The sequence below is a fragment of the Achroia grisella genome, unplaced genomic scaffold, assembly GCF_030625045.1.
Source record: "Achroia grisella isolate CSIRO2021 unplaced genomic scaffold, CSIRO_AGI_Agris_v1 utg1304, whole genome shotgun sequence".
In the NCBI taxonomy this organism is placed as follows: domain Eukaryota; kingdom Metazoa; phylum Arthropoda; class Insecta; order Lepidoptera; family Pyralidae; genus Achroia; species Achroia grisella.
Genome location: NW_026712617.1, coordinates 141784 through 169132, shown reverse-complemented (window position 1 = coordinate 169132; position 27349 = coordinate 141784). Strand labels below are relative to the sequence as shown.

At 31.3% G+C, this 27349-nt stretch overlaps 1 protein-coding gene across 6 annotated transcripts in view; it reads right to left on the bottom strand.

Annotated features, from left to right (window-relative positions):
* Positions 1–27074, bottom strand: part of LOC131855097 (potassium channel subfamily T member 2) — a 77692-nt gene extending 50618 nt beyond the window's left edge. For all 6 annotated transcript variants that reach the window (XM_059206310.1, XM_059206311.1, XM_059206312.1 and 3 more), the window contains exon 1: positions 26120–27074. In XM_059206310.1, coding sequence (XP_059062293.1) covers positions 26120–26328 — 209 coding nt within the window. In that variant the 5' untranslated portion in view covers positions 26329–27074. The remainder of the gene's footprint in view (positions 1–26119) is intronic.
* Positions 27075–27349: the final 275 nt, after the last annotated feature.

Genomic DNA, 27349 nt, shown 5'->3' with positions numbered 1-27349 from the left:
TCCGAGTTCGTACCAGTCAGCTGAGCTATATATAGCACTTTAGTTACTGAACTTTTTAAAATTAATGAGGATGTCAGATACAATATCTAAAATAAAAGCCTAGTTCTACTGGATTTTATTAGTGTATTCTACTCAATTCATTTGGACCTGTTCTTATGTATCCTCTATTCCCAAAATTTTTTATCGTCAGTCCTATCCTGGTTTAGGTTTCATCTGTTTGGCCGGCGATAGTTCGTGAAGATGGATGATTGTTGTTCTTACTGGGCTGAGTCTGACGGGTTTGCAAAAGTGTGGAGTGTTGTAGCCATACTTTTTCTCTAAACTCTATCTTCTGCGTTCTTTTTATATGCTTTTGAGCTTCAAGTATATGGTGCATGGCCTCAATAGTAATAATAATTAATTCTACGCTGTCGTCGCATGGTCGAAAATCTTGGGCTTTTTAATCAATACAGCTATTGTTACTGGCAGGCATCACTTTATCTGTAGTTCAATATCTGTGCCTGTTTCCCAGGTTGGCTTCAACGGTTAACTTTTTTCTATTCTAATATGAAGAACCTGGGAATTATGATAGATCCGTTTCTGTCTGTCTGTCACATTTGTGAGATAAGTTGTAGACAATTTTCTCACTCTACTTGCTCGCCTCCAGTTTTTCGACTACTTATTCCCCTGCTTTGGACTGTGCTGACAGTGCCTTCCTATATCTCTCAGAAGAGCTGGAGCGCTTGGAAAACCTTTGTATTTTTTTACGCAAGTTTGTTCACGTCTCTATTTACCGTAAGCATCTTAATGGATTCCTATTATACAATATCAGTAAAAAAATTATAAGATAATTTTCAATTCCTGTTCGTCTGTGTTTGTTTCCTTTTGTTTTAGTTCCGGACTGATGACCGTCTTAGTGCGAGTCAAAATGCAATTCTTGCAATACTCTCTCATACAAGTACGGACGCACTTCCAACGGAGATCAGATTGTGCATTAACAAATTCTGAAGTCACTCTGTGGATTTGTTGTTTTAGCATTCTTCATATTTATTGGTTTTATTTCAATATTATGTGTATATTTAAATACAATGTGTGCATATAGTTTATGTTTTTATCATTTATGTATAAATCACACCAGAACACTCTCAGTCAATTAAAGATTCAGTGGAAGAAATATCTCATTTGGAATAAGCCCGCCGATCCAATTTATTTTTTAATATCGTTCTATCATTTAATATAAAATGATTTTGACTGTATAATATAGTATTACGATTAAACTAAATATAGTTGTAACGGAGCACCGTGACAAACATGTCGAATATTAATATTAATCCATGTTATTACAACTACGTACGAAGAATAAGAAGTTTAATTGTCTGCATTGTTAATGGAAATTGTTTATAATTAGATTTAATTTGAGGATCAAATAATTAATGTCGAATAAGTAATAACTTTTCTATTACTTAATTATCAATTGAATATTGTATAATGAAATGAGTAATGAATCTATTTTGCGTAAATGTGTTGCAGAATGAATGTTTTTTGTTGTTTTCTAACTTATCACTGTTGCTGTCTGCTCCCCTTTCTGAGATTACGTAGCCACTCAAGCCTATTTCTCATTAGCGACAAGCTGTTGTGTTCTGCATACTCGACTTTTATTTTTCTTACGAACTAGAAAGTACATTAAACCAACTTTGAAAATCTTAATATGTACTAATGAAACAGTTTCTTTCTAACTACCTTATACATAATCTCATATCTATATAACACTCAGTAAGCTAGTAGTCGCAAATAGTTGTTTTTTTTAGTTTCGTAAATTTCACTTATTTCTATTAGTAACGTATTAGACTTGACAGTAGGTGAATATACAGTATTTTACATTATAGCAAGACTAGTGGTACCTATCTGTTAATTATATTATGTGTGTTTGGATGGATTGATTGAATACAAATTCATTAATGAATATGTCGTAAGCGTTTGTTAAGGCTGTATAAATATGCCGAATTTTGTTTATTGAAAAGAAATCAGTATTCAAGTTAAAAATAGATACTCGGATTAGGATGTTTCATTATACAGAATGTTGAAACGTAAAAAAGAATATTGTTAGTAACAGGGTATTAATAGTTAAGCAATTGAACAAGTTGAAACAAAGATTAAATTGCATGTCAAATTATAGATGGAACATGTAAGAGAATTGATCACCAATGCATTGATAAATTAGGTATTTAGGAACGTGTCTTGGCGAGTGTTTTCCATAACAAAACCTTACATAAATGATTACAAATAGGTATATTCATATCGCTGTTGTTGTGGTGAGGTTCTTTTGTATTGAGATGGTATGTGAGATGATGTGTTAAATAATAAATAATATGTACGTTTGCAGCAGAAGAATTGTATACATATATAAACCTCATTGTTATGCACATCTATAAGTTTATATTCCTTTGAACAGTTGAATACATTCTTAGATCTTCTCTTTTCATTCAAATACAGTATTTAGAGAAATTCTTCCGTTATGAATGTACAGCCTGTTTATGATAGTTTCTGTTGTTCAGGTGTCTTTTATTTGTTATGTCCTGTTACAATCCACTACAGGTGAAAGCATTGCATCTATTGAATCTTTGTAAACATCATAATACGGATTTAAAGCCTTTGTATATATAATACTACAGAGATTATTTGAATAAAGGTTCTATTCATCTTTACATATACAAGTAGATATACATATATAAACCTCATTGTTATACACATTTATAAGTTTCTATTCCTTTGAACAGTTGAATACATTCTTAGATCTTCTCTTTTCATTCAAATACAGTATTTAGTATTTAGAAATTCTTCTGGTATGAATGTGGAGCCTGTTTATGATAGGTTCTGTTGTTCAGGTATCTTTTATTACAATACACTATAGGTGAAAGCATTGCATCTATTGAATCTTTGTAAACATCATAATACGGATATAAAGCCTTTGTATATATAATACTACAGAGATTATTTTAATAATGGTTTTCTAAAGAGGAGTTACTTATGAATATGTACTTAAACAGTGTATACCTACATATACATATATATAATAGATTTAAAATTGTATCAAATAGCAACATATACGAAAAATATATAATACATTATATAGAACTGCAAAGTGAGACATTATCGAGACATCTATTGTATTGTATTGGCCCTGCACCCAGCAGGATGCGGGTTCAGATCGTATTGTAACGATATTCATAGAATCCCATCCAGATAGTCTATGGCGGACTTTATCAAAGCTTTTGACAAATCTCAGTAGTCTAGTATGAAATAATGTTATAGTTTCACTGTTTTTGAACTGCTTAAATTATATCTTATTTATACATTTTTTACATAGTTGGTAATTATTATAGTTTCATTAACATTGTAATTTATCATTCTGTTCAAATATTAATTTCAAATCTGTCAGATTCTTATGAATCTAACGTATAATATCCAAACAAAAATATTATTCTTTTAAAATGCGATCTTTCTTGTTTTGTATAGTTGCACAAGGTAATAAATGGAAGACGAAGAATTTCAATTTGACAGTAGTGAGATAAAAGCTGATTACAATGAATATTAAATAATTTTACAATTGATAAATTTTGCTAGCAGAAATTTAACAATATTCAAGTTCTACAGAATGTTACTGACATACTTTTCCATTCATAATTACCATTAATTATTTTTATGAATTCAATATGAAATGTTAGTATTATAGAATAGTTATTTTAGAATTTGCAGCAACATATCATAAATGTAATCTCTCGGTACCTTATTTTGCTGAAGTGACAGGATGAAACGAACAGGTGGCTGTTATAGTGTTGCCACAACAATAAAGTACCCTTCGGGTACGGAACTGTCACTTGTTATTATGTTAGTTTCACAAAGATAAAAGCTCTTTAAATAGTTACTGAGGTATGTATATAATTATTGTTTCTTTTATGACTTGAATAGAAAAAAAAACATACTATTTATAACCAAATATAAGAATAAGAATTTTTTAAAAATAATCGTCTAACTCTGCTAGAATTCCTAAGTTAGGAATGATCTTAGATACGTAGACCGTCTCTTCTTGTAATTTTCTTTAGTTGCCTTTGTTCTCATGTCCAATTTCATTGATGTGTTTATCAAAATATGTCAGCAACGATGTTACATATAAAGTTGATGCGGTCAAAGTACCCAATTCCTAAAAAACTACGTGTTTTTCACTGGTTTATTCGTAGAAGTTTTTGTGATTGCTTGATTTTGTTGCATTGTAATATTATTATGAAATCATATATTAATTAAATGGAATGTCGGTTTAATACATTACACTAATATTTTTAGTGTGACAACCGATAAATTCATTTCTCAACTTTTTTGTTGAACTTAAGCGGTGTTCTTAATTTTTTTTGTATACTGTACTTTTATATACTTTTTATTCTCATATATCTGAATTATTAATATATTAATAATTAGCTTTGTAGTAGTCAAAACTGGGTGTGCCTTTATTACCTATAAACAATTTGAACTATAAATTAAGCAATTCTAATATTATGTTAAATAATTATCCAAGAAAAGATGATTAAAGAACGAAAAGGAAAAGAAGATTATTCCGAGATATTAGTTTAAAAGATAAATTGATATGTGCATACAATTTAAAAATTAAGACTGATGATGCAAAAAGAGTGGATGAGAAGTAAAATCTTATTTACCGATAAATAATCTTCTCTATTAAGGAAAGTTTCATCCATCCATCCATCAATAATCATGGATCTTATTGGAAATTATACAGGCCTATATGCTGGTTTGATCAAAGTTATCGATTAAGACTAGCTAAACCAGGTACTTTTCTGATTATATACATATACATATATATATATAACTATAGACGTAAATAGACAAACATTCTCGAAATATAATTTAATTATAACGTATTTAACTAGGATATCATTACCTTGAAATCCTTGAAGCAGCTAGTCTAAATTCTTACTTTTTATCAGTGTGTCTATTAAGCAACTTTCTCTATTGCCAAGACTAAGTACCAGGTCACTAGGCTCGATCAATATCAGTACAAAATACATCAGTCTAAAGTAGTGTTTATTAGTCTATTGAATTCGGAGATTCAATTCCACTCAATTCCAATTTCATATCCGTACAAATAGCCTTGACTAAATTGAATTTGTTAAATTATTTAATAAGACAACTGAATATGAGTAACATTTTGAGAAAATGTATTCTATGGGATAAGTATTGACCACTACAAAGTAAAGATATGTCCAATGACATCTATATTTATGCGACGTTAAACGGTAGGCGGTGGAGAGGAAGTAATTTAAATAACAAATTTTACTCCGAGGAAATATTCCTTGAAATTTTAATTTTACTAATATATTAAAGTAAAATTGCAATAAGTCATTTGATTCAGCTGGGTATTCTCAAAATATCTTATTAACAAATGTGATGACTCATCTGAGTACTTAAGTAACTTAACGAAACTTCTGAGTAAAGAAACATTAAATCTAGCATATTCGCTGATGTCCTTGTTGGACATGAATATAAAAAAAATCCAAAAACTCTCATGAAAAAGTTATTTCTCTAGTTCTGCCACAAAGGTAATGTATAACAGAAACAAGCCATTCTCTATGCTATATAAGATACTTTTAGAAAATATGTAGTTTATCTAAGAAATATAATATCTACAGTAAAGGATTAGCCTTTACTGGAGCCAGTAATGTAACTTAAATTGTTAGAAAATCTAAGAGTAGTAAGCTAGTTAATTAAAAATTATAAAATGTAGTAACTTAAATGTAGATCGGGTACTGCCTGGGGGAGCAGTCAAGAGTCTCTAGAACAGGCAGGCATGCATGAGACAAGTTATGAAAGTATATGAATAGGTACCTACTTACTATATACGATGTGGGAAAAAATTAAAAATACTTTAAGTAAGAAGATTTGAAGTGATATTGAGAGTAAACTATACATATTTACGGATTCTTTAATGAAAAACGGAAAAATAAATTCATACCTTTTAGTTAACTGATAATGATAAAAATTACAGTTCTTTATTGAAAGTACTTCGTTATTACGATATCGAATAAGTATAATTGATATTGACTAATTATAAAGTGTATTACTCAAGTTCGATTTAATTTAATTGCTTATTTGAAGGAGTAAACAATAGGGACATCTTAGTTGCAAAGTGGTCACTTTGTCTCATCTCGCATTTCATGGCTTTACGCAGACAACATTACAGGGAGATCCAACGTCGCCGGAGTCGGAGTGTTAACGCGACTCTTACGGGAGTACTTGGTCCGATTTTCAAATTTGCTATTTCATATCTTTATCGTTTGCTCTGCTGTATTGGAATAACCGTGTAATTTTTTGACGATATCTCCTTCCTCATTTTAAGATCATAATATTTTTATACATATCTAACAATCCACTCCAGTACAATTTCAGGTATACTTCATATAAGTAATATGTAGCAATTAAAATGACATAAGAAATTGAGTAAATGTACGTCAATCTATCAATTCTGTCGAGTGCAGAGGTGGCTCCAAAACCACAATCCACCTTTTTTTATACTTGGAGAAAATGACGATACTACTACAGCGTAAAGGTATCACTATTTCATCCCTCCAGGATATAACCTCAGCACAGGCTATTGAAATTGTGTTTCTGGTTGGAATCGATCGAGGGTTACATGAACAAATTGATTTGAATAGAATTTTCAAAAATGACGTATCTTGTTCTTTATATTATTACATTTTTTGCTGAGAAACTTTATTATTTAATATCATTCTTCTTAAGTCGTAACTCGAAGAGTTAGTTATATACTTTCAACAACTGTAAATTACCTTAGAGGTGAGATTCTTAATATTAATTAATTCTAATCAGCTTTACAAATTAATGGATTTCCATACATTCATTCATCCCTAATTCTACCCCTTAACGGGTGGAATTATTGAAAAACCTTTTTTTGCTTTATATAATACACAAACTGCATAATTTTTTTTTTAATAAATTTGCTGTTTATACCTTTATAAGATCAGATCATTTACTTTTACAGTTGTGTACTAATGACAACACGTTTTCTCCTATTGGGGGTTGTATTTCCAAGAATACTTATTTTCGTATTTACGCCGAGGAGCTTTCAAATTTCTCCTCTTAGGGAGTTAATTTCCAAAACTCTAAATACTAACTTATTTATTTCTAATCAGATGATAAGATATTAAATTTTGTGCTTCTATCTTAAAAATTTACAGTTTTCATTTTTACCCTCTCTTAATGGTTATTTCAATTTTATATAAGTAGATGATTAGAATTTAAGTAATAACCTTATTGTAGAATTTAAAAGTTTAATTAAAAACTAATTTGGCTCGTTGTCAACTGAAAAATCTAGTAAAAAGTAAGTAAATGCCCTGTATATGTATAAAAGCACCGCGCGCATCACACAAATACTGTTACATGTGTTTCCCCTTTTACAGATCGTTCTGCTGTTAGTTTTAGTTAATTAGTTTTTTTAATTTTGTGGCTAAACAACACTAGATAATGAAAAAATGAAAATCACCTTTTTTGTGAAAAATTTTTTTCTCTATAACTTCTATTGGAAATATTTTGTCATATTTCTTATCGTTATCGAGTTATTTAGAAAAAAGGTATTTTTCAATCCTTTTTTTACTTTTTCATCCCTTTCAACTTAAATAAAAATTTATTTCTGAATATTATTATTCATGTATTTGCGGACTTATATATTGCGCCAAAACTGATATGATCAGTTTTGATTTATCATGGTTTAATCTAAAATTTACTGAACTAAACAGCAGATAATGAAAAAAATAAAAAGAACCTGTTTTGTGTAGATTGTTTTCCTCTACAACATTAATTTGAAACATTTTGTCATATTTCTTATCGTTATCGAGTTATATTGAAAAATGGGGTTTTATTAATATTTTCATCCCTTTCCCTTTTTTTTACAAATTTCTTTCTGAATATTATTTTTTATGTATTTGCGGTCTTATTTTTATATAGTGCTCCAAAACTGGTCACATCATGGTTTAAATAAAAATTTTCTTGGACGAAGTGTCATACGACCGTAAGACGTAGAGATAAGATCAACACATTTTGTAACCGTACAATATAAGATCGACGGAAAGCTTAAATTTACCAAAATTAATTATTTGACGAGAAAATGGCCTGAAATCATTATTTTGACCTTCTAGTTGAACATCACTAGTAGGTAGGTGCGCTCTATCTTTATCGGCATATAAACGCGAGATACCTATGTGAGTTAGCCAAACGTCGATAAACATTCATAGTTTGGGTAGGTAGTAGGTACGTACCTACTGTATACGCAAACACGGCCAAATACAATGAGGTCGTGGCAAATGGATGATGAATTGAGAGCCAGACACTGTGTGTAATTTCAAATATGAAACTCCGACAATTTGCATGTATATCATAAAATGCGTAAAGAGCGGTAAACCTCAAACAACTTTAAGTTGAGGACATTAAGCGAATCATATTTTTTTATGATCAAATATTCAATACCAAGTAATGTAATTACTACTATACTGTGCTTTAATAATTCCATCCTAGCTCAGCCTTCAGCTCGATATGCATATTAAACTTGGCTGTGCATAGGAAGTTAGTTCCAAATACGCGGTTATCTAATATAAAACTCAATTTTACAGATTATTTATTTTTTAACAAAATCGTTTTACTCCGGTATAATATACGAAATTAATTATATAGTGGTACCTTCTGGATCGAATTTGTTGTCGTATTAAGTTAATTGCTACACATTACTAATATATAGTATAGATGTAGTAATTTAATTAAATCTTCTAAATTGCGAATTTTATAGCATTGCAATAAATTTCGTGGTAATAATAAAAAATAAATTAGGCACTAAAAGAAAGTGCGCCTCTACTGGAAAGTACTTAACAAGAATAATGTTATATTAAGTAAAACAGGCAAATTACTATTAATTTATTAAATTAAGCAAATGGCGAGCTATTTGTTTGTTTTGTGTAGTGAAGAGACGAGAGGAAGGGAGTAAGAACGCCAAGTCTCGAGTGTTGTGCTACTGCACAAAAGTCTATTTTAGCCGTCAGGAGTCTTATTCTTAGTTGACCTCAAAACCGATGTTTGTATTTTTGTTGTTCATGCATGTGAATACAAATGTTAATAAAAAATATTAGCATGCTACTACAACTTCTTCATTTATTCAAGTGGCAGCGGAACAACTATATTTTATTTTTTTATGGGTTCCATTAATTTTATTTTGGCAACTAATTATTTAATAAACTACATAAAGGTTTTAATTATAATAATTAAAATAGCGGGATGCGTATTGTGCATTAATGACTACCAGTTGTTTATAATAATTGTAATTTGTATGTACATGGGATATAATAAAATACAAACCCACGTCCGTATTTGAAAAATATATCGTCTCCTAAATCCATTACCGCTATTCGCCATCCAACTAATTTGACTTACGAAAAAGTAAAAAATAAAAGTTTCAAACAAAGTTTTGTTAGAGGGGCGGAAGAATACAGCGAACTTACTCAAAGACAAAGTTAGGGGTAATCATTTTGGAAGCATAATATATATATAATGTTGGAAATATTAGGGATTTAGTTCACGAGTCACTGTACAGTGTAATTGAGCCAATAGCGCGTGATATTTGAGGAAATACGCGTCGCGGCGCCAAAAGCGGTAGCGCGTGAATATTTTACCAGAGTGCGGCGTGCGTTTCACACCGTCTGTAAGACTAAATGTGATTTGAGTCGGCGTCGCCCACGAGATACTGCCCTCCGCGGCCGGCCGCCCTCTACCTCGACGCCGCCCGCGTGCACCTACCCTGCCCCGCATCCATAGCCAATCTTGTGCCTGCCAATATATATACCTTGAATCCCTACGGAAAATGTTAACATGCATCCTTATAAATCATATTCAGATTTAAACTATACAATGAGATAAATTAAAATTAAATAACACAACATCGGAGTCACGATCTCAACTACAATTTCATGTTAAGTAATATAGTTTTGGATTGAGCATCCAAATTAATAATTGTAATATTTTTATAAAGAAATATATTAATTTATAATAATTAATTGACCATTATAATTGCAATGAAATTTTCGATACCATTATAGCTAATTCTTAATTTTCAATAAAATAGATAGATAGGTAGGTATGTATTAAATACAAAAATATAGTAGTATTTGATATGTCAATTTTTACCGATTTCTAATCATATTGAATACGCTTATAAAATAAAAGATTACTCATTGGTAAGTTTCTTTAAGCGAGGTATTTCGTATGTTTTGAATTGAATATCTGAGTTGTAATGGTATAAATAAGGATCAAACGTAATTTTAGAAATGTTTATGGCCAGCTAACAGTAATCAGTATATTTCTGATCAATTTAAAGATGTTAAACACACGAGTAGATATAATGACGACGCTTTATCGAATCCTTAGATCAAAGATTATATTAAAAAATAAATATATAATATAATGAATTAGTTTTTTTTTTAAGTTATGTTATAATCAATGGGAGAGTGGAGCCTCCTAGCGCAGGCATTTTCATGCTTCAAAGGAGTCAACTGTATAGAATGATGTAAATATTTTATAATATAAATAAAAATTTTAAAAAATATTTTCAATCGGTTATATTGTCATCAATAGAACCTATCTATTCGAAGATTTTTTAAAATATAATATTATACTCCTATACTAGCTATATATCATTGTGCTCTTTACATTAGATTAAGAATAATGAAAAAAATTAGTTGTATCAAAAGGCAACTATATATAATATGTTCCAAGTTAATCTGTCTATAACAAATCGTTCATTATCACGCGTATGAGAAAATGACTAAAATTACATAGCTTGAAAAATATAGTTAAATTCGTCCAGTTTAGTTTTCGCTTAGCAACATTTTACAATTTACTCCACTTTGTATGGATAGATTGCACAGCCTATTTTGTATATGTTTTTTACAACTAAAAATAGAATAATTATAGATGTAGAAGATATCTTTATGATACATAATCTTTAGGTCAATAGTTGGACAATTTAATAATTAAACTCTATAGTAATTCGCCGATTGAATCAAGAAAAAAAAATTCATATCGACTGCATGTTTTTATAATGATTCGATGAGCTACTTAGAATGAATGGAAGTGAATATACAACTATAAAAAAGAGAGTAATAAGTTAAATAGTACATAAAACATTAAGTATAGGACACCAGGAAGAACTGACATAAAATAAATGTAAACCAGTATAATAAATAATCTAAAATAATAAAATCTACATATTCATTATACTCGTATGATACAAATCTTTAACTGTATCTTTGACATCGAGCGGGATTCTAGTTAATCTCATGAAATCTATAGAAAGCTTTGATAGCTTAAAAATTGATCCTACTAAAAAAGCAAATGGACTTTTTGACGTTTTTAGAGCTTCATTCGCTGTAGAAGTTTCTAAATTTGCAACACAAAGCGAATTTGACGTAAACCGGTCATGAAAGTAAAGCATAATCTAGCTACGTACCTCTTCCTGTACGTTGAATAAATTATAAAGCCCGCATTGTGTGTTGAACATGGCCTGTATTGATTCCTTTGACTTATAATAATATTTAATATAGCTCTTACTTGAAATCTTTTTATTCTACTGAACTATGTCTATATTAACATTAATAAATCAACTGGGGGAGTACAGAGTTTACTTACCTACTTTTGGATATAAATCAAGATTAAGTATATAACTCAATATTAAAGAAACTAGAATTATACAGAAACATTACATTATGTAATATATAATATACATAATAATGCCTGATTTTTCATGCAATGGAAATAAAATCCAAAAGACATAGAATAGTCATATGCATTCGACTTCTTTGTCACTTATGACATCGATGGATCACTATAAATAAAAATTATACATCCGCGAAACAAACCATTGTTTTATGAATGTATAGTTTTTAGTTATATTTCTGCAATTATTATTTTTAATGTTTATGTATATACCGAAATTTCTGTTCCTTTTCGAATTACATATATTAGATTAGCTAGTCATCCTGCGGGTTTCACATTTCACATTTCACTTATAGTTTTTTTTTGGTAAACAGGTATGTAGTGTAGAACTACTATAGTAGAAATTAAAAAATTGAAACAAATTTAGTAACAAAAATTTACATAGTTGTGATCTTAAATTAATTTATGATGTAGGTACCAGGTATAACTGTTGAAGTTACAAAACTTTATTAATATAGACTATGCCTCTAGGGCATTGATTTATCGGATGAAATTTTGCTAAAATTTAGGATTGATCAGTATGAATAAATAATACTGGCTTAGTTATATGCCTCAGTGAAAATTTGACGCGGTTTTGGCCGTCAAAACGTATGGGCATTATTTCAATCGGAATGAAATTAACATAACTACATATTATATACTGTCCGTGAGGTCTAATTCATTGGTTGTATTTATAGAACGGTCATGGTCATTATTTAGTGGAGTGAGAGGCAGATGTCATCTGTCTTACGACAGCTCGCCATTTCTCCCTACTGACTGCCACTCTGGTACACTCGTGGAGTGGACCACCTCTACTTTGATTTGGTCAGTCCATGGGTGATCGTCCACAAGGTCTAGTACTGTCAACCCTACTCTGTATGACAAGCCGCTCTATGGATACTTTGTTTTTCGTGAGACGTGACTGAAGAAGGCTTGATACCGAGTTCTACGAGGATGGAAATATTTGTCTTGAATTTAGTCCGTAATATCCGAAGCATTCTCCTGCAGCCCCTGAATTCTTACTCATTTATGTTACCAAATGGTATTTTAAAAAGAATCTACAGTTTTTGTTATAATTCAAACAAAAAACGATTGGATAATTAATTATTGATCGCATTCTCAAATGTATTTATTCATTTTTCTTTTGTGGAACACATATAGTTATATTTAACTGACTCTAACAGAGTCAGTTATCAATCACATCTTCAGGGACGATCAATAAGGAGAGTCAAGTAAAGTTGAATCGGATAATTTATTTGATGTATTATGTACACTCTGCTGTATAGAATGTTTCATAATTAATAGTAAGTCTTCTGAGACTTGCTATGTTCTTCTACGTAAATAATTTGGAAGTTACAGTCTTTATCATTTCTTTTTTCAATGATAAGAGGAAAATGTTTATTATAGATAAAATGAAAAAACTAGAGTCCATGTAGTAAAATATGTAGATGAATAAAGATTATCAATTTCTATCCGTGATGTCTAATTCATTGGTTGTATTTATAGAACGGTCGTGGTCATTATATAGTGGAGTGAGAGGCAGATGTCATCCGTCTTACGACAGCTCGCCCTTTCTCCCTACTGACTGACATTCTGGTAAACTCGTGGAGTGGACCACCTCTACTTTGACTTGTTCAGTCCATGGGTGATAGGTAAAATGAAAAAAAAACTAGAATCGATGTAGTAAAATATGCAGATGAATAAAGATTATCAATTTCGAAACTATTTATAAAATATTATTATTTTATTCTCAAATCCTTTGTACCCATCGATTGCTCTTATAGACGTAATTGAGGCTCTTGGCCAGCCTCAACTCGTTGGAAGACGACGTTCGTTGATTGAAGGAGCTCTATATACTTCTAAATTTTGTAGAATCCCGATCTAAAAAGGTAAAATGGAACCACTTTGTGACTTGTGGTATATCCATCCGTCAGTAACAGCATTATATGTTAAAAAGAACTCAATTGAATTTAACTGTAAAATACTTTTACTCGTACTTTTAGCTTAATCATTATAGACAAAAAACGCAGGCCTGCCACCGGAAGCCACCTAATTTCTGATGAAGGATATACTATAGATATTAACACTCATGTGTAATTCAGTAGTGTTAATATCTAATATTATAGCATACTTCTCACTAGTTTGATCAGACTGCCATTTTTCAGTTATCACCAGTGTTAACTTCGCCTACTTAAACTGATGTCTGATTTTTATATACATATATGTTAGTCAGCAAACAAATTTACAAACTGCCAGACTAATGTAAGCATCCAAAAATCCCCATACATAGTTTTAAAACCACTCTTAGTATGATCACGAAGGCTTCATTAGATATAAAGTGTAATTTACTAAATTAATTATATATCCAAATATGTACTTTAATCAGTATTGGTATTTAATAGATAAGCCTTGCCGACCACTGTAAATAATTTAGACAAATAGTTTGAATATTATAACTATGAGGACAAGCACGTTCAATTGCGGTAATAAGCTTGCCATTTTGCGAATTGTCACGTTATCACAACTCCGTGTTGATGCCGCGCACGATCTGGACACCATGATTAGGCATAGATTTATCTGCATGTAGTGATTATAGACATACGTATTACTTTTCAATAGTTAGGTATTTGCATTTGTTTATAATTTATTATATTTCTACTGCCATAAATTATTCTATGCACTACCTATGGTTGACTGCTAGAAGTCCGCCAAATGTACTGCTCTGCCTTTTATGTTGTGCGTGTTAAAGTTAAATAAATAAATAGTTATACTAACTTAAAAACAAGAGATTTGCAGTATTTTTAAAAGTATTTTGTTAAATTATGTTTTATGTAATAATTTTCTTCTGATGTCAATGTAATACTATTTACTTAATATTATAATTACTATTATATTCTTACACTATACTATTCAATCGAACACACTTCGTTTATCAGAATAAGTGTGTAGCGAAAGTATAGGATCATGCTCTATTACTGAAATGAAAAATAATATTAGTTTAGTTTATTTTCGAATAAGTTCAAAATAGTATTAAACCCACGTTATAATTTCTATTACTATATATTTTTATTCAATAAGAGTAGTTATATGGAAGAAGTATAAAATAATATAAAGTCGAAATTAGATCTTATCAATGTTGGACTTTATTTTCCGTACCACACATTTCGATATGTGTGTATCGAAATACAATGTGTAGTTATTATTATTATTATTAATAATCCATATTTTAAAGTTTGTACGTAACTTTAAAATACATTATCAGTGTTACGTTTTTTATGGTTTATTAAAAGGTTGCGAATTAATGCAGTATTTCATATAAAATATAGTAAATTATGCCAGTTCATGTAGTGAAAACTTAACTTGCAGCGCTGCGCTGCAATTTACTTTAAACAGATTAAAATAATCAATAAACTGACTCGACAATTACAATATATTTAAAATAAGATACGATTGCAAGTGCATACATGCATAATGAAGCCGCAGGTCACGTGGGCCGTGATCACGAGCTGATTGGTATAGTGACGTCAGCACTCCGATACTAGTATCAGACGTATTTCTTTCTACTCTCGTTATCACACTGATTTTATCTATATCAATTATGTACGTTACATTACACATCTACTCACAATATTTGTCGGCTAGCTTTTATGTAAAAAATCAATCACGGTTAATTACAGAAGTTTTTTCAAAATTCAAAAATCATTTATTCATGTAGGACATTTTAGCCGCTTATGAACGTCAAATTTTTACATTATAATTTTATTTTTTCCTTACCGTCCAGTTCGGTATATAGATCCAATTGAGAAGAACTGACAAGAAACTCAATTGAATTACTTTTTTTTTTAAAGCCAGTTTATTTACAATGTATTTTTATATAGGTGTCTATGTCTAACATTAAATGAAAATTCAGTGCATGAACAACTATTGCCATGCACACTTGTCATTCAAGTAATCGTTTAGTGAGTAATAGGCTTTGCTCAGTAATTATGATTTAACAGATGTTTTGAATTTATTTAAGGGTAATTCCAACATATCCTTTGGTATCTTATTGTAAATTTTTATACCTATTCCCATAAAAGACCTATTAACTTTTTCTAAACGATACTTGGGGACAGCAAGTTTGTCTTTAAATCTAGTATTAATATTATGAATATTGCTGTTTTTTGGAAACAGCAATATTCATAATTGCTGTTTTTATTAATTGTATTAAATAATTTGTTAAATTTCTTATAGGATCTTAACGCATTCTCTATTTTCTTTATTTATAAACAGACGTTTTAAATTTTTTTTTTTTTTATTCTTTCTCTCAGGCCGAAATGCGAGTAATCCGAATTGTCAACATAAATCAATGATTTTTATCTATACTGTTTTGTATATAGATACTAACAATGCTACTACCATAGTATGTCGTACACATACTATATGTATAAATTAGTAAAAATCACGGGATCTTACCACGTTTTATATTTATTTGCTGGTTCCCGATATTTCGGTAGTGTTTCAACCACCATGATCACGGGTAAACTGAAGAGCAGCGGGTAGATGGTAAATGAAATCTTTTTATGGGCAGACATATGCGTCTACCTTCACACACGATCACGATATTCACGATATTCATCTCGGCAAACCGTACTCACAATATCTTTACGTACATTTAATACACTTTTCGATCGCGTTTCTTGTTTTTGTTTAATTAAACCAATCACTGGATTCCAGGCATTAGAGAGCCTATAACCGTCTTCTCGATTGAAATTTTTATATTTCTGTATTTCAATGGCCTCTCTAACCATTCTTGGGATATACTGCCGTTCTGATGTTAATACTTTTGGTTGGTGTAGTTCAATCCAGTGATTGGGTCCCCATCCCAACAAGTGTTCCGCTATGGCTGATTTACGTGGATCGTTGTTTTTAATAGCTTTTATATGTTCAGCAATGCGACGGGCTATTGTTCTTTTTGTCTGTCCGATCTATGAGCTCCCACAACTACAGTCCACCTTATAGACTCCAGGATGTTGTAGAGGAAAGTTATCCTTAGGTGAACGTAACATTTACACAGTATTTACTCAATAAATAATATTGTTTATCTTATCAGTCACTCCTTTAATATAAGGCACTAAGATCCCGTGATTTTTACTAATTATACGTATAAATAATGACCGCGTCAAGTTTAATACATAGTATGTGATTCTGTGTAAAGTTGATTTATTAAAACTTTACACTGCTGTGCAATTTCTATTCATTTATATGTTGTTACATAAGTAATTACTTATTAATTGACTAACGAGAGGACGCTAGAACTGCGACAGAATGCACGGGAATTTAATGAACGTACTATGTTATCTTGTTCCGACAATTGTTTCGATGTCGTCGAAACAATGTCGGGAAACGACACAGTAAGTTCATTAAATTCCCGTTAATCAATTATAAGTTAAGTCCCGGTAATCGATTTCCGTGACCACACCCGTTTTTAACTAGTTTCTACTTCCGTACAAATACAAAATTATCTATTTGCGTTTTAACTGGCTCTGCTGGTCATGTTACAATTTGACATACTGGTCAGAAGCCAGCTATGTAACGTAGACCATTCTAATTCACTTATGAGAAAGGACTGCACACTGTCGTAGGATAAAATCAATTAACAATTTTTACGGCATCAATGTGGAGATGGACATAGGTAATATACATTGCGTAAAGTTGGGGAAGTAGAAGTTTGTACTACATTGTAAACCGCCCGTTCTCTATACATACGCCCAACCACCCTCTACGGCGTAGCACGGTGGTGCTTATTTATCTCGTTCAATCAATGTCTCAGTAACATGGATGAATTCCTGGATAAAAACTTATTGTGTATATCTTTATATATATTATATAAATGTATATACACTACATAGATACGTAAGCTATTTCTGGGTAACTACTTATTCATTAATATATGAATAAGTAGTTACCCAGAAATATCTTAATTTATATATATATAATATTATAAATGCGAAAGTTTGTAAGCATGGATGTTTGTTACTCTTTCACGCAAATACTACTGAACGTATTTTGATGAACCTTTACAGTAATATAGCTTATGCATTAGAATATTACATAGGCTATATTTTATATTGAAATTTAATGCGGATGAAACCGCGGGCACTGATAGTAAGAAATAAGTTTTATATCTATCAATCTACATAAATTAGTTTGTGACGTTGGAATCTAATAAATCAGACAGTATAGATCGCTCAAAGTGCGCGTAGTGTACAATCCAATCTAATAATGAAATGTTTCTTTCATCCTTTCGTCATATTTACAAATCTGACTTCTTTTAGTTAATTTTATTGAGCACGTAAAAGATTCAATTCTGGTATTTCGTTTACTAGATCACATGAATAAATGTTATTGATACAAGAAGTATCAATAATATTTATCCATGTGTATATATATTATAACTCTACTCTGTTTGTCTCTGCAACTGTCTGTTTTTTTTAATTATCAATATCATTAAATGTAAATGGCAAGCTATTGGATTACCAATTGTCCTATATTGTAGTTTTGTTTCTTTATAGAATATTAATAAACGATTAACGAATGCATACCCTCACTCTCGAATTCACTTTACAGCGCAAATCCAAAGTATCGCACTCGGCTTGAACTTGAAAATGAGAAAGCCTTATCTATAACGTGGATGCAATTAAAATTTTTCCCAAACAGGGAATACATTTATGCAACTACATTGTTTTTAAAGTCAATCGTTACGCGTATTTTGTATAGAGAGTAACTAGTATTACTACTTACTAATATTCCAAACACCAAAGTTTGTTGGTATGAATGAATGGATATTTCACGCAAAAACTACTGAACGGGTTGAAACTTTACAGTAATATAGCGTATACATAAGTATAACACATAAGCATCACCTGCATTAAATTCGTGCAGTAGATTATATACATGCATCTAACTATCCATACTCAGAAATATTAAAGTTATAACATAATGTTGCATAACATTTTCTATTTTATGACAAGATAAATTTATTTATATAGCGCTACAAAACATCAAGTAGTCACATTGCAATTCCACATTTCCGTCACACTGTAAATATTCCGTTACGTAAAGTCAATATCAAAGCAACGTTGTGCAACTCGTTACGTATTAAAGCTATTTCAAATGTTGGTATTAAGTAAAGAGTGCTTAGTACGTTTAATACGGCTTCAAACGTTTCAAAATGGTAATTATATAGTGTATATTTATTCTGAATGCGGTCACTCCAACTACCAATCTCGTTCATTTATGTACAAAGTACTCGTACCTATGCGAAGCTCGCCTGTGCAATGTGCGTGTGTATATGTATCCATGCGGAAATTATCGCCGTTAAAAATTCTATTAAGGATTTTCCTTATTTTTATGATGTACATCTTATAATTGAGTGCTTGTAATTTTTCTGAATAACTGCATAGTATACGTAGTCGGATTTGTTGTTTTTAATTGCCTCTTGTTCGTAATAAATTTTGTTATATTTGTGAAATCTCAATTAATTTTCGCATTAAAAATAAAAAATCTAAGTTATATAATTAACAGGTAGCGGTCTCATAAAATAATTGTTAATTAATATTGAGATGAATTCTGTTTAACAATTTTTTTTTTAAATTAACCTTTAAATTGCTTTTCTTTATGAAAATACCTATTAATGACCGAATATTTTTTATTAGTATAATATCACACATGTACATACATCATAATAAACTCACGCTTATATTGAATGTACACGCTGAAGTACGAGTATGTAAGTAGTTTCTTATGTATAATTGAAATATATGTAAAATTATTTGTGTACATAAAAATATTTTTCTTCTTTTTTCACAGTACACATAGGATTGACTAAATATTTATTAAAACTAGTGCATTATATATTATAGGCAAATGACGTATCAGATAATTGGTGAATAATATTAATGAATGTGAGTAATAATAGTATATATGCGAGTGAAAAATAATATAAGGATAAAGGATAGATACCTTTTCTATCAGCACATCACATAACTCATATGTCTGATAAAAACTAACTTTCAGAACGATAGCCAAGAAATATCAAATATCCGTCGGGATGCAAAATCATTACCCATTGTTATATTATATGCTATTTGATATTCCAAAACTAGTAGCTCATCAGATAAAGAGCATTGGCTGTTTTCGAAGTGATTCGGGATGGTACGAGAATAAACTTATTTATCTTTATTACAATGAGAGGCAAAGCAAGCACTTAGCCGATCCGATTGTAGCGCTTACTTAATTTCCGAAATATATATTAAGAATCAATGAAAACATGTGTATAAATGAATCTTTTTGCAGTTACGTTTTTGTTATGCAGTTTTATTAAAAATACAAAATACAAAATCAAATAAGGTTAAAGACTTGGTGGAAAGAAAATTAAGTCTATATGAAGAGTAAAAGTTGAGCTCTATTTTAGAGAAGCTATAATTGATATAACAGAGATAGCAGTGATGCTAATATAAGACTTTCACGGTTTGTTAACCGCTAATAATGAGAAAAAAGATTTTGTTCTGCGTATTAGCATAGAAAATCTGTCATAATTATAGAGGCTTTGTGTTGTGCTATTGTTGTTATTCCCAAATTTAGTCCATTTTTTGTTCTCTCCCAATTTACAGGTTAAATTCAATAACTTTAAAGTGCGTTGAAAATAGAAAGCATATTCTAACAATACTGACATATTTAATAGTATTTGTGTAAAAAATAATGAATATTATATTTTCGGTCATAAATAAAGGACACCGTAATACATTACACGCACATGCCAATAGAGTTAGATGAGCTAGTGAAGAAATCAATAAACGAGAGAATCGACCTCATGTCCGATATGTGTCCTGTATTCGTCGGCGGGGTATGGTGAATGCGTGGTAGTGGGACGAAATAGACTTGTAAAAGGCGGGTATTTTATTACTACGCTGTCGCCTAGAGTTACAAGGCCATCTTTATAGTTTACTACTACACTACAAGGTTCAGTGTCGCTACTTGCAGTATATAAACCGAATAAATCGCTAATATTACTCTACATTTAATTTACATTTTAGTATACAAATCATTACTTTGTTTAAGTGCTGTTTGGTTAATAAACAAAGATGACTACGGCGTAAAGTCCGCCGTAGATTTAAAAGTATACATAGTACTAATTGTTAAATGTATTCTAGTAATATCTATTATGTTTATAGTATGTTTTATATTCATATCGTTATACCACAAACTAGCGCAAGTCTAATTGAACTCGTCTCTACTTAAGGTTGCCTGGAGGAGATTGCTGGCTAGCGATAAAGCGTAGAATGGATATTTAGAGATGAAATGTTTTGGAAAAATTCTAATCATTTATAACACACATTTTTTTTGTATAATCTGAATATAAGTTTTGTTATAAAACTATACTTACAATACAAACTACTGTCATGTTAAAGGCGTAATTATTTGGATTAGTGTAATTATAGTATTTTCTACATACTTAGATTTTAAAAATAGTATATTACATATATTAGCTGATTCATTTCAAAATAGGTACTGGTTATTAAATTATGGGTCCCAACATATTATTTAGAAGTAGACGAATTTGTCACTGTCCATCTGGGCTGGAAGCTTGTCAGATATTCCAGTCGTATAAAAAAGTGATATATCTTACAGCCATTTGATTGTCATGAGGTGGTATTATTATACAATTTACATTGAGATCCAATAACGCAGTTCTGCATACTACAGGTATGTTATTCATGAAATAAATATAATCGGAATCATAAACATAGAACATATTAAAAAATGAAGATAAATCTGTAATAGGCCTACATAATATTGCCTGTTGACGTGCCTGCTTTTGACAACATCGACCTCAAACAATTGGCCTTTGTCAAATATATACGTCAGGATATACACGCTCTCGTATCTGCTATCTAAAGCCTGTCCCAATTCTCTTTCATAAAGTGATGACTATACCTGGCTATAATAATTTGGAATACCTTACATAAAGTAATAGCTTAGTCTATAGTAGCATTTTTAAAAAATAATGTATATAATATACAGTTTATTGTAAAAGGAAGTGTTCATGATCAATTTTGTTATAAAACTTTGCTTTGAGACTCACTCATGGTTCGTTGAATGCTAAACCGAATTAATGATTCACAGAAATTTACCGGATCTACGGAATGTTTTCTTGAGTGGAGTTCAGTCTTCTTCACACGAATGCTACATAAGGAAACAATAAATCAACTACTTATCTAACTAGTACCGTAGTTGTGCCCTCTATATCGTTACTTTGCAATTTAATAATTAGGGTCTATTGAAGTATATTCTTTGATATATGTATTGGACTGAAATCGCTAAATAATAATAAAATACCTTTCATAGATAATCTACAATATAAGATTTAAATAAAAAAAATGAGGTCAAGGTATTACTACAATAACATTGAAACACAGATAAACCTCGTATAGTGAAAAACAGAGAATATATTTTTTTAAACATAAATTACGAGCCTCAACTACAGAGCCTTCGGCATCTGACACTGGACACCATAATAGCATAGGTGACACCGAACACCATAGTAATGACATGGAATTGAGCGCTTTCCCTTTTTAAACTATTTCTTAAATTTCTTGATATTTATATCAGCGAAGGTATTATCTATAGGAAATATGTATGAGGTCCTTTTACGAACTATATATTAAATATTCTGTCACCATCCTTCTAATAAACATGGTTATATTGAATCAATATATCAGTATTTTAGGGGATTGAAAATGAGATAAAGATAGTTTTATAGTTGTAATGTCTAATGAATAGTAACTAGCCAGTAATAATAAACAAGTTATAAATGCTGTTACTATTTCGTCTCTCACTATTCATATATAGATATTTAAAGCACAAAATATCATTTCAATATTGTACTTGTAAACATTGTGACAACTTCGAACTAACTCTAAAGACATTAGGGAATTGTTTCTAGCTACCAACAATAAATTGTTACTCGCTATACTTGTCATATTTTAAAAATACTTAAAATACTAACTCAACTTGGAAACAGTGCGCTATCTTGTCATAGTTCCCTCATGAGATGCAATATCGTTATTGTATGCGGCTCATATGTGCCGTCAGTTTGTCTTTTATTATTTTATTATATTAATAGCTACATATTCTCAGTAACAAGCTAAGTGTCAAACAATGTTTGCATTCTCTATGGAGGTTTGTATCTCTAGTTTGAAATAAAATTTATCTATACGTACATAAACAATTGAAACTCAATCATAGTTTTTTTTCCTTGGCGACGTTAACGTAAGATGTTGCGGTTGAATCTGTTTATTGTATCATACCACAAGAGAAAAAATAAAATATATCTTTCAAGATTTAATAACCAGTTCATAGAACATTTTTAAATTGCAGATTTTCTGAATAGTCGATTCTTCTAATAACTATTTAACGTGATACCGTAAATGTAAGGTCAAAATGCCATAATTCACAATAAAATCTCGAACGGTGCGCAATAAAACTCTTTGACCTTACAGATTTCCGTTTCATTAAAATTTAAATACAACCTCATTTTTCAGGAGATGTAGTATCAACTCGTAAATTTGAAAGAGCCCTTATTAAATACATAATGAGCCTATCATTTTCGAGTCCGTATTTCCAGGCCAGTGAAAATAAGGTATAAAAAAAAAGTTTATTTTTTGTATAATTACATCGGGTTGATAGTTGGCAAGTTGCGAGTAATTGCAATAACTCATGAACAAGGATACATGCGGACATGGTTTCTAAGATTTCTGAGGTTTGTGGTCTGTCTGGTCTTATATCTGTACTAATATTATAAATGTGAAAATATATTTGTCTCTCTTAACTATTACTTTTAACTGTTACTTTTTCACGACTAAGCGGCTCAACGGACCGTAACGAAATTTGACTTAAAGATACGTCAAATAATTATTCGAAAAAAAAATATTAGGATTAATTACGAATAAAACTTGTGCAGATGAAGTCGCGGGTAATAGGTAGTTTTATATAATACAGTCTCGTACAGAATATGATTCTGTACAAAGTGTTTAATTTCATTAAAAACAATCACTTCGTTTGCGATCTAACAACAAGTTAATACCCTATCTGAGACTATTAACATAGATCTATTTTCCAATAACATTAAATCAGGGTGCTACAACTAAGTAAGCCCTTTTTATAACCACAGACTTTAAATTTGAAGGATTTATTATTCAGTTATATATTTGTTATTTAATAAATATCTTCCAGTGCACAATAAACATACTTCGTGATTCTGTTAGTTGTAGTTCGCTGATATCCAACTTCATCATTATTCTGTTATTGTGTTCAGAAACCTCGTTAGTTGTTTGTGGCTTAGTTTGTAATCCAAAACTGTTTCTACATTTGTTAGTGGGTTCAGCTCTGGTTTTCCTATAACAAATAACTAACTGTGATGTATTATGATACATAAATGTAGAAGCCATATTGCATTCTCTCACAGAAATGTACGTCGTATTTTCAATTTAGATATTCCAGAATAGATATCTCTTTAGATCTTATACGAATATTGTTTTGAAATCTTGTATTATAATATTTCATATACAGTTTAATATAAAAAACGAAAACGGAGTGCAGTTTTATTTATAAAGTTTTAATACGAGAAAATAGGTATCATAAAAGGTGAATACACAACAAAGAATATCTACGTATCACTGAGTCTATTGAAGACCGATACCAAAGTATCTTATACTGTACTAGCTGTTTCTTGCGACTACGTCTGCTTCTTTTGACACAATAAATAACTCATATACATTTACGTGATGTAATATTTCTAATTTAAATACAACAATTACAGGCACTAATATGGGTAATACTATATGGTATTTTTTTGTATCATTGTTTTTATTAACATCTCTTCTGACGTCGCATTAATGAGGAAAATATTGTAAATGAAGTCACTGTCGCTTTATCATTATTACACTATTTACAGACCACTAATCTAAAATATGTATTTTAGTTACAGTTCAAAATAGTATATGCAACATTAAATATGTAGGTACCTAGTATTGATAATTATTTTGTTTGTCGGGTATTAATAACGAATTATATCTTTTATAAGAATATTAATTCTGTTGAATTTGATGTCTAATATTTATAGTTCATTGCAAAAACTACAATGCATGTAATTTCAGTTTAATTGAATTATATAAATAGATTGGTAATCTTTATTGAAAGCAAAATAAAGTATTTTGTAAATAATGCAGTGAAGTGAGTACGTCAACTTGCATGTTTCTTTACGTATTTCTTTGTTTCTGTAATTATATTGACAGAAATAGTTTTGATAGAATATTTACTACCTATATAGGTACATAAATGATTTTTTACAAAAGGTAGGTGAATACGACCTAATATTATACATTTACATATATGTATTCGTAATATACATAGTCCAACCGGTCGAAGGCGTAACAGGCTTGTTGTAGAAGTAATATAAAAAAATGTTATGGCGTTTCAGTAACTGATTTCCATTTTGCTTTATAGCAGCTATGGCAGCGACTTCCTTCGTACGTATGTTAATCGGTTGAGAACCGTTTGTAAAGAAACAGATGCTAATAATTGCGGGAGGTTTGCTACACAAGTGATTAGCATACACAAACATACAAAAAAACAGTCTTTAGTCCAAATAGCAATATATTAAATATACAAATTATTTTTATGAATAAACGAACACGACTCATTTCCGATCTTATCATACGTATGATTCCCTATATAGGACACATTTTTAAATTTGTCATTTCATTGTCATTTAGTATAGCTCGTCTCGAAATTGAATTGTCAGCCCCAACTCAATCACTTCAGAGTTGAAATCTAGTTATCGTACTAAAGCCCTTGTGGATATAGAGGTTTTTCTCGCCGCGGTTTCAAATGCGCATGACAAGACGTGGCCTGATAGCTACACTAGAATGCGTCAAGCATTTTCATGATGCCAATGGCGCTCGCTTATTTTATTGATATGGTCAACGGTGAGTGGATGTAGAAACCCCTATTTGAATGGTACTTAACCTGTCTTCCTTCGGTGGATTCATGGCATGACGAATTTTTCAACCTACCTCTCTCTCTAGCACAAAATTTCCAAAGCACCTAACTCGAATACCTTCGTCGCATGTCTATTACGGATACATGTCGGGTAGTGCAATGGCTATCAGTAGATCAACAATATGTGAGAACAGTTAATGGTACATATATAGTATGATGGTATATAGATGTAATGCGTGTGAAAGATAATGTTTTATATATGCTAACATACGTAACATACCTTTCTTCGAATCGTATGCTGGAACGGCTTATGTCACTCCAGGCACTCATAGAACGTCCTCGTCCGCGGTGGTAGGCTGCTGAGGTAGCCATAAGGGCTCCTGTTGCAGTGGGTCGCCGCTCGAGCTCCACTTCGGGTGGGAAATTAACTTTGGTAGAGCCGCGTGACGAAGGCCCCTCTGCAGATTCACCTCCACCTGAGAGTTCCATTTCAAAGGGGGCATAATCAGGTGCTTCGTCGGGTTCTCCTTCACTGCCGTCGCTCGCCGCCGAGAGAGCTTCATATCCGTATCCAGGGCGGACGGCGCCGCCGCCGCCGACGGCCGCGCCGCCCCTGCCTTGCCCGCACTCCGATCCTGCAGCCACTCTTGGCGATGCTTCGATTCGACTCAATGACGCCGCTTTTACTGACTGGCCTCGTGTATTCAATGGGGAACTCCTCGAAGGAAAATGGTTGGAGTAACGTAATTTGCCGTGACGAAACGTGGTGCCGCTTTATTATCTCTGCCAATAACCGTGATGGTGTGAGAAGAGTCAAGCTGCTAGTCACTTTTACTTGTAAAAACCACTCAAATCCTTCACTTTTAACCACTTTTAACAGAAATATGAGTATTTATAAGGTTCTGATAATATACGATTTTATTACTACTGCTGCGTCAGAAACAAATACCTCCGTGGATGTTGTTTATACAGTGTTTACCATTATACGATTTAAATTTGCCGCGATAGCCAATGTTCACAATAATAAACGTACACTGCGATACGGTCGATTTCTCACTAATAGCCAAATAACTTGCCGCGCTATTAGCCTTTTAGCCAAGACTGTCACTATATGTTCGAACCAGTGGAAATAAAAAAAACACGTCAGCTAACGATGACGAACGAAAACATAGCCTGATAACAGCAGCCCCTCTTCGACTAGTGACCTTTATGCCGCCAAGCAGTATTAGGTTTTGTTAATGGGGGTGGCTAAACAATAAATAGGTATAGATACTATGTTTCATACATAAGGTATCGTGAAGTAAGCGAAGTATGGAATAGTATAAGAGTGAAGTGCGCACAAATAGCTGTCGGGCGGGGCAGATCAATGCCGAGACCACGATGCCCTTCGGTAGTTCTGCTTTCCACCACCGCAGCGTCGCAGCGCTTTTGTCTTCTCCATGATATAAATATATATTATCGGCGCAAGTTCTATACTTGTCGACATTTAATGTGATATTTCCGATGACAC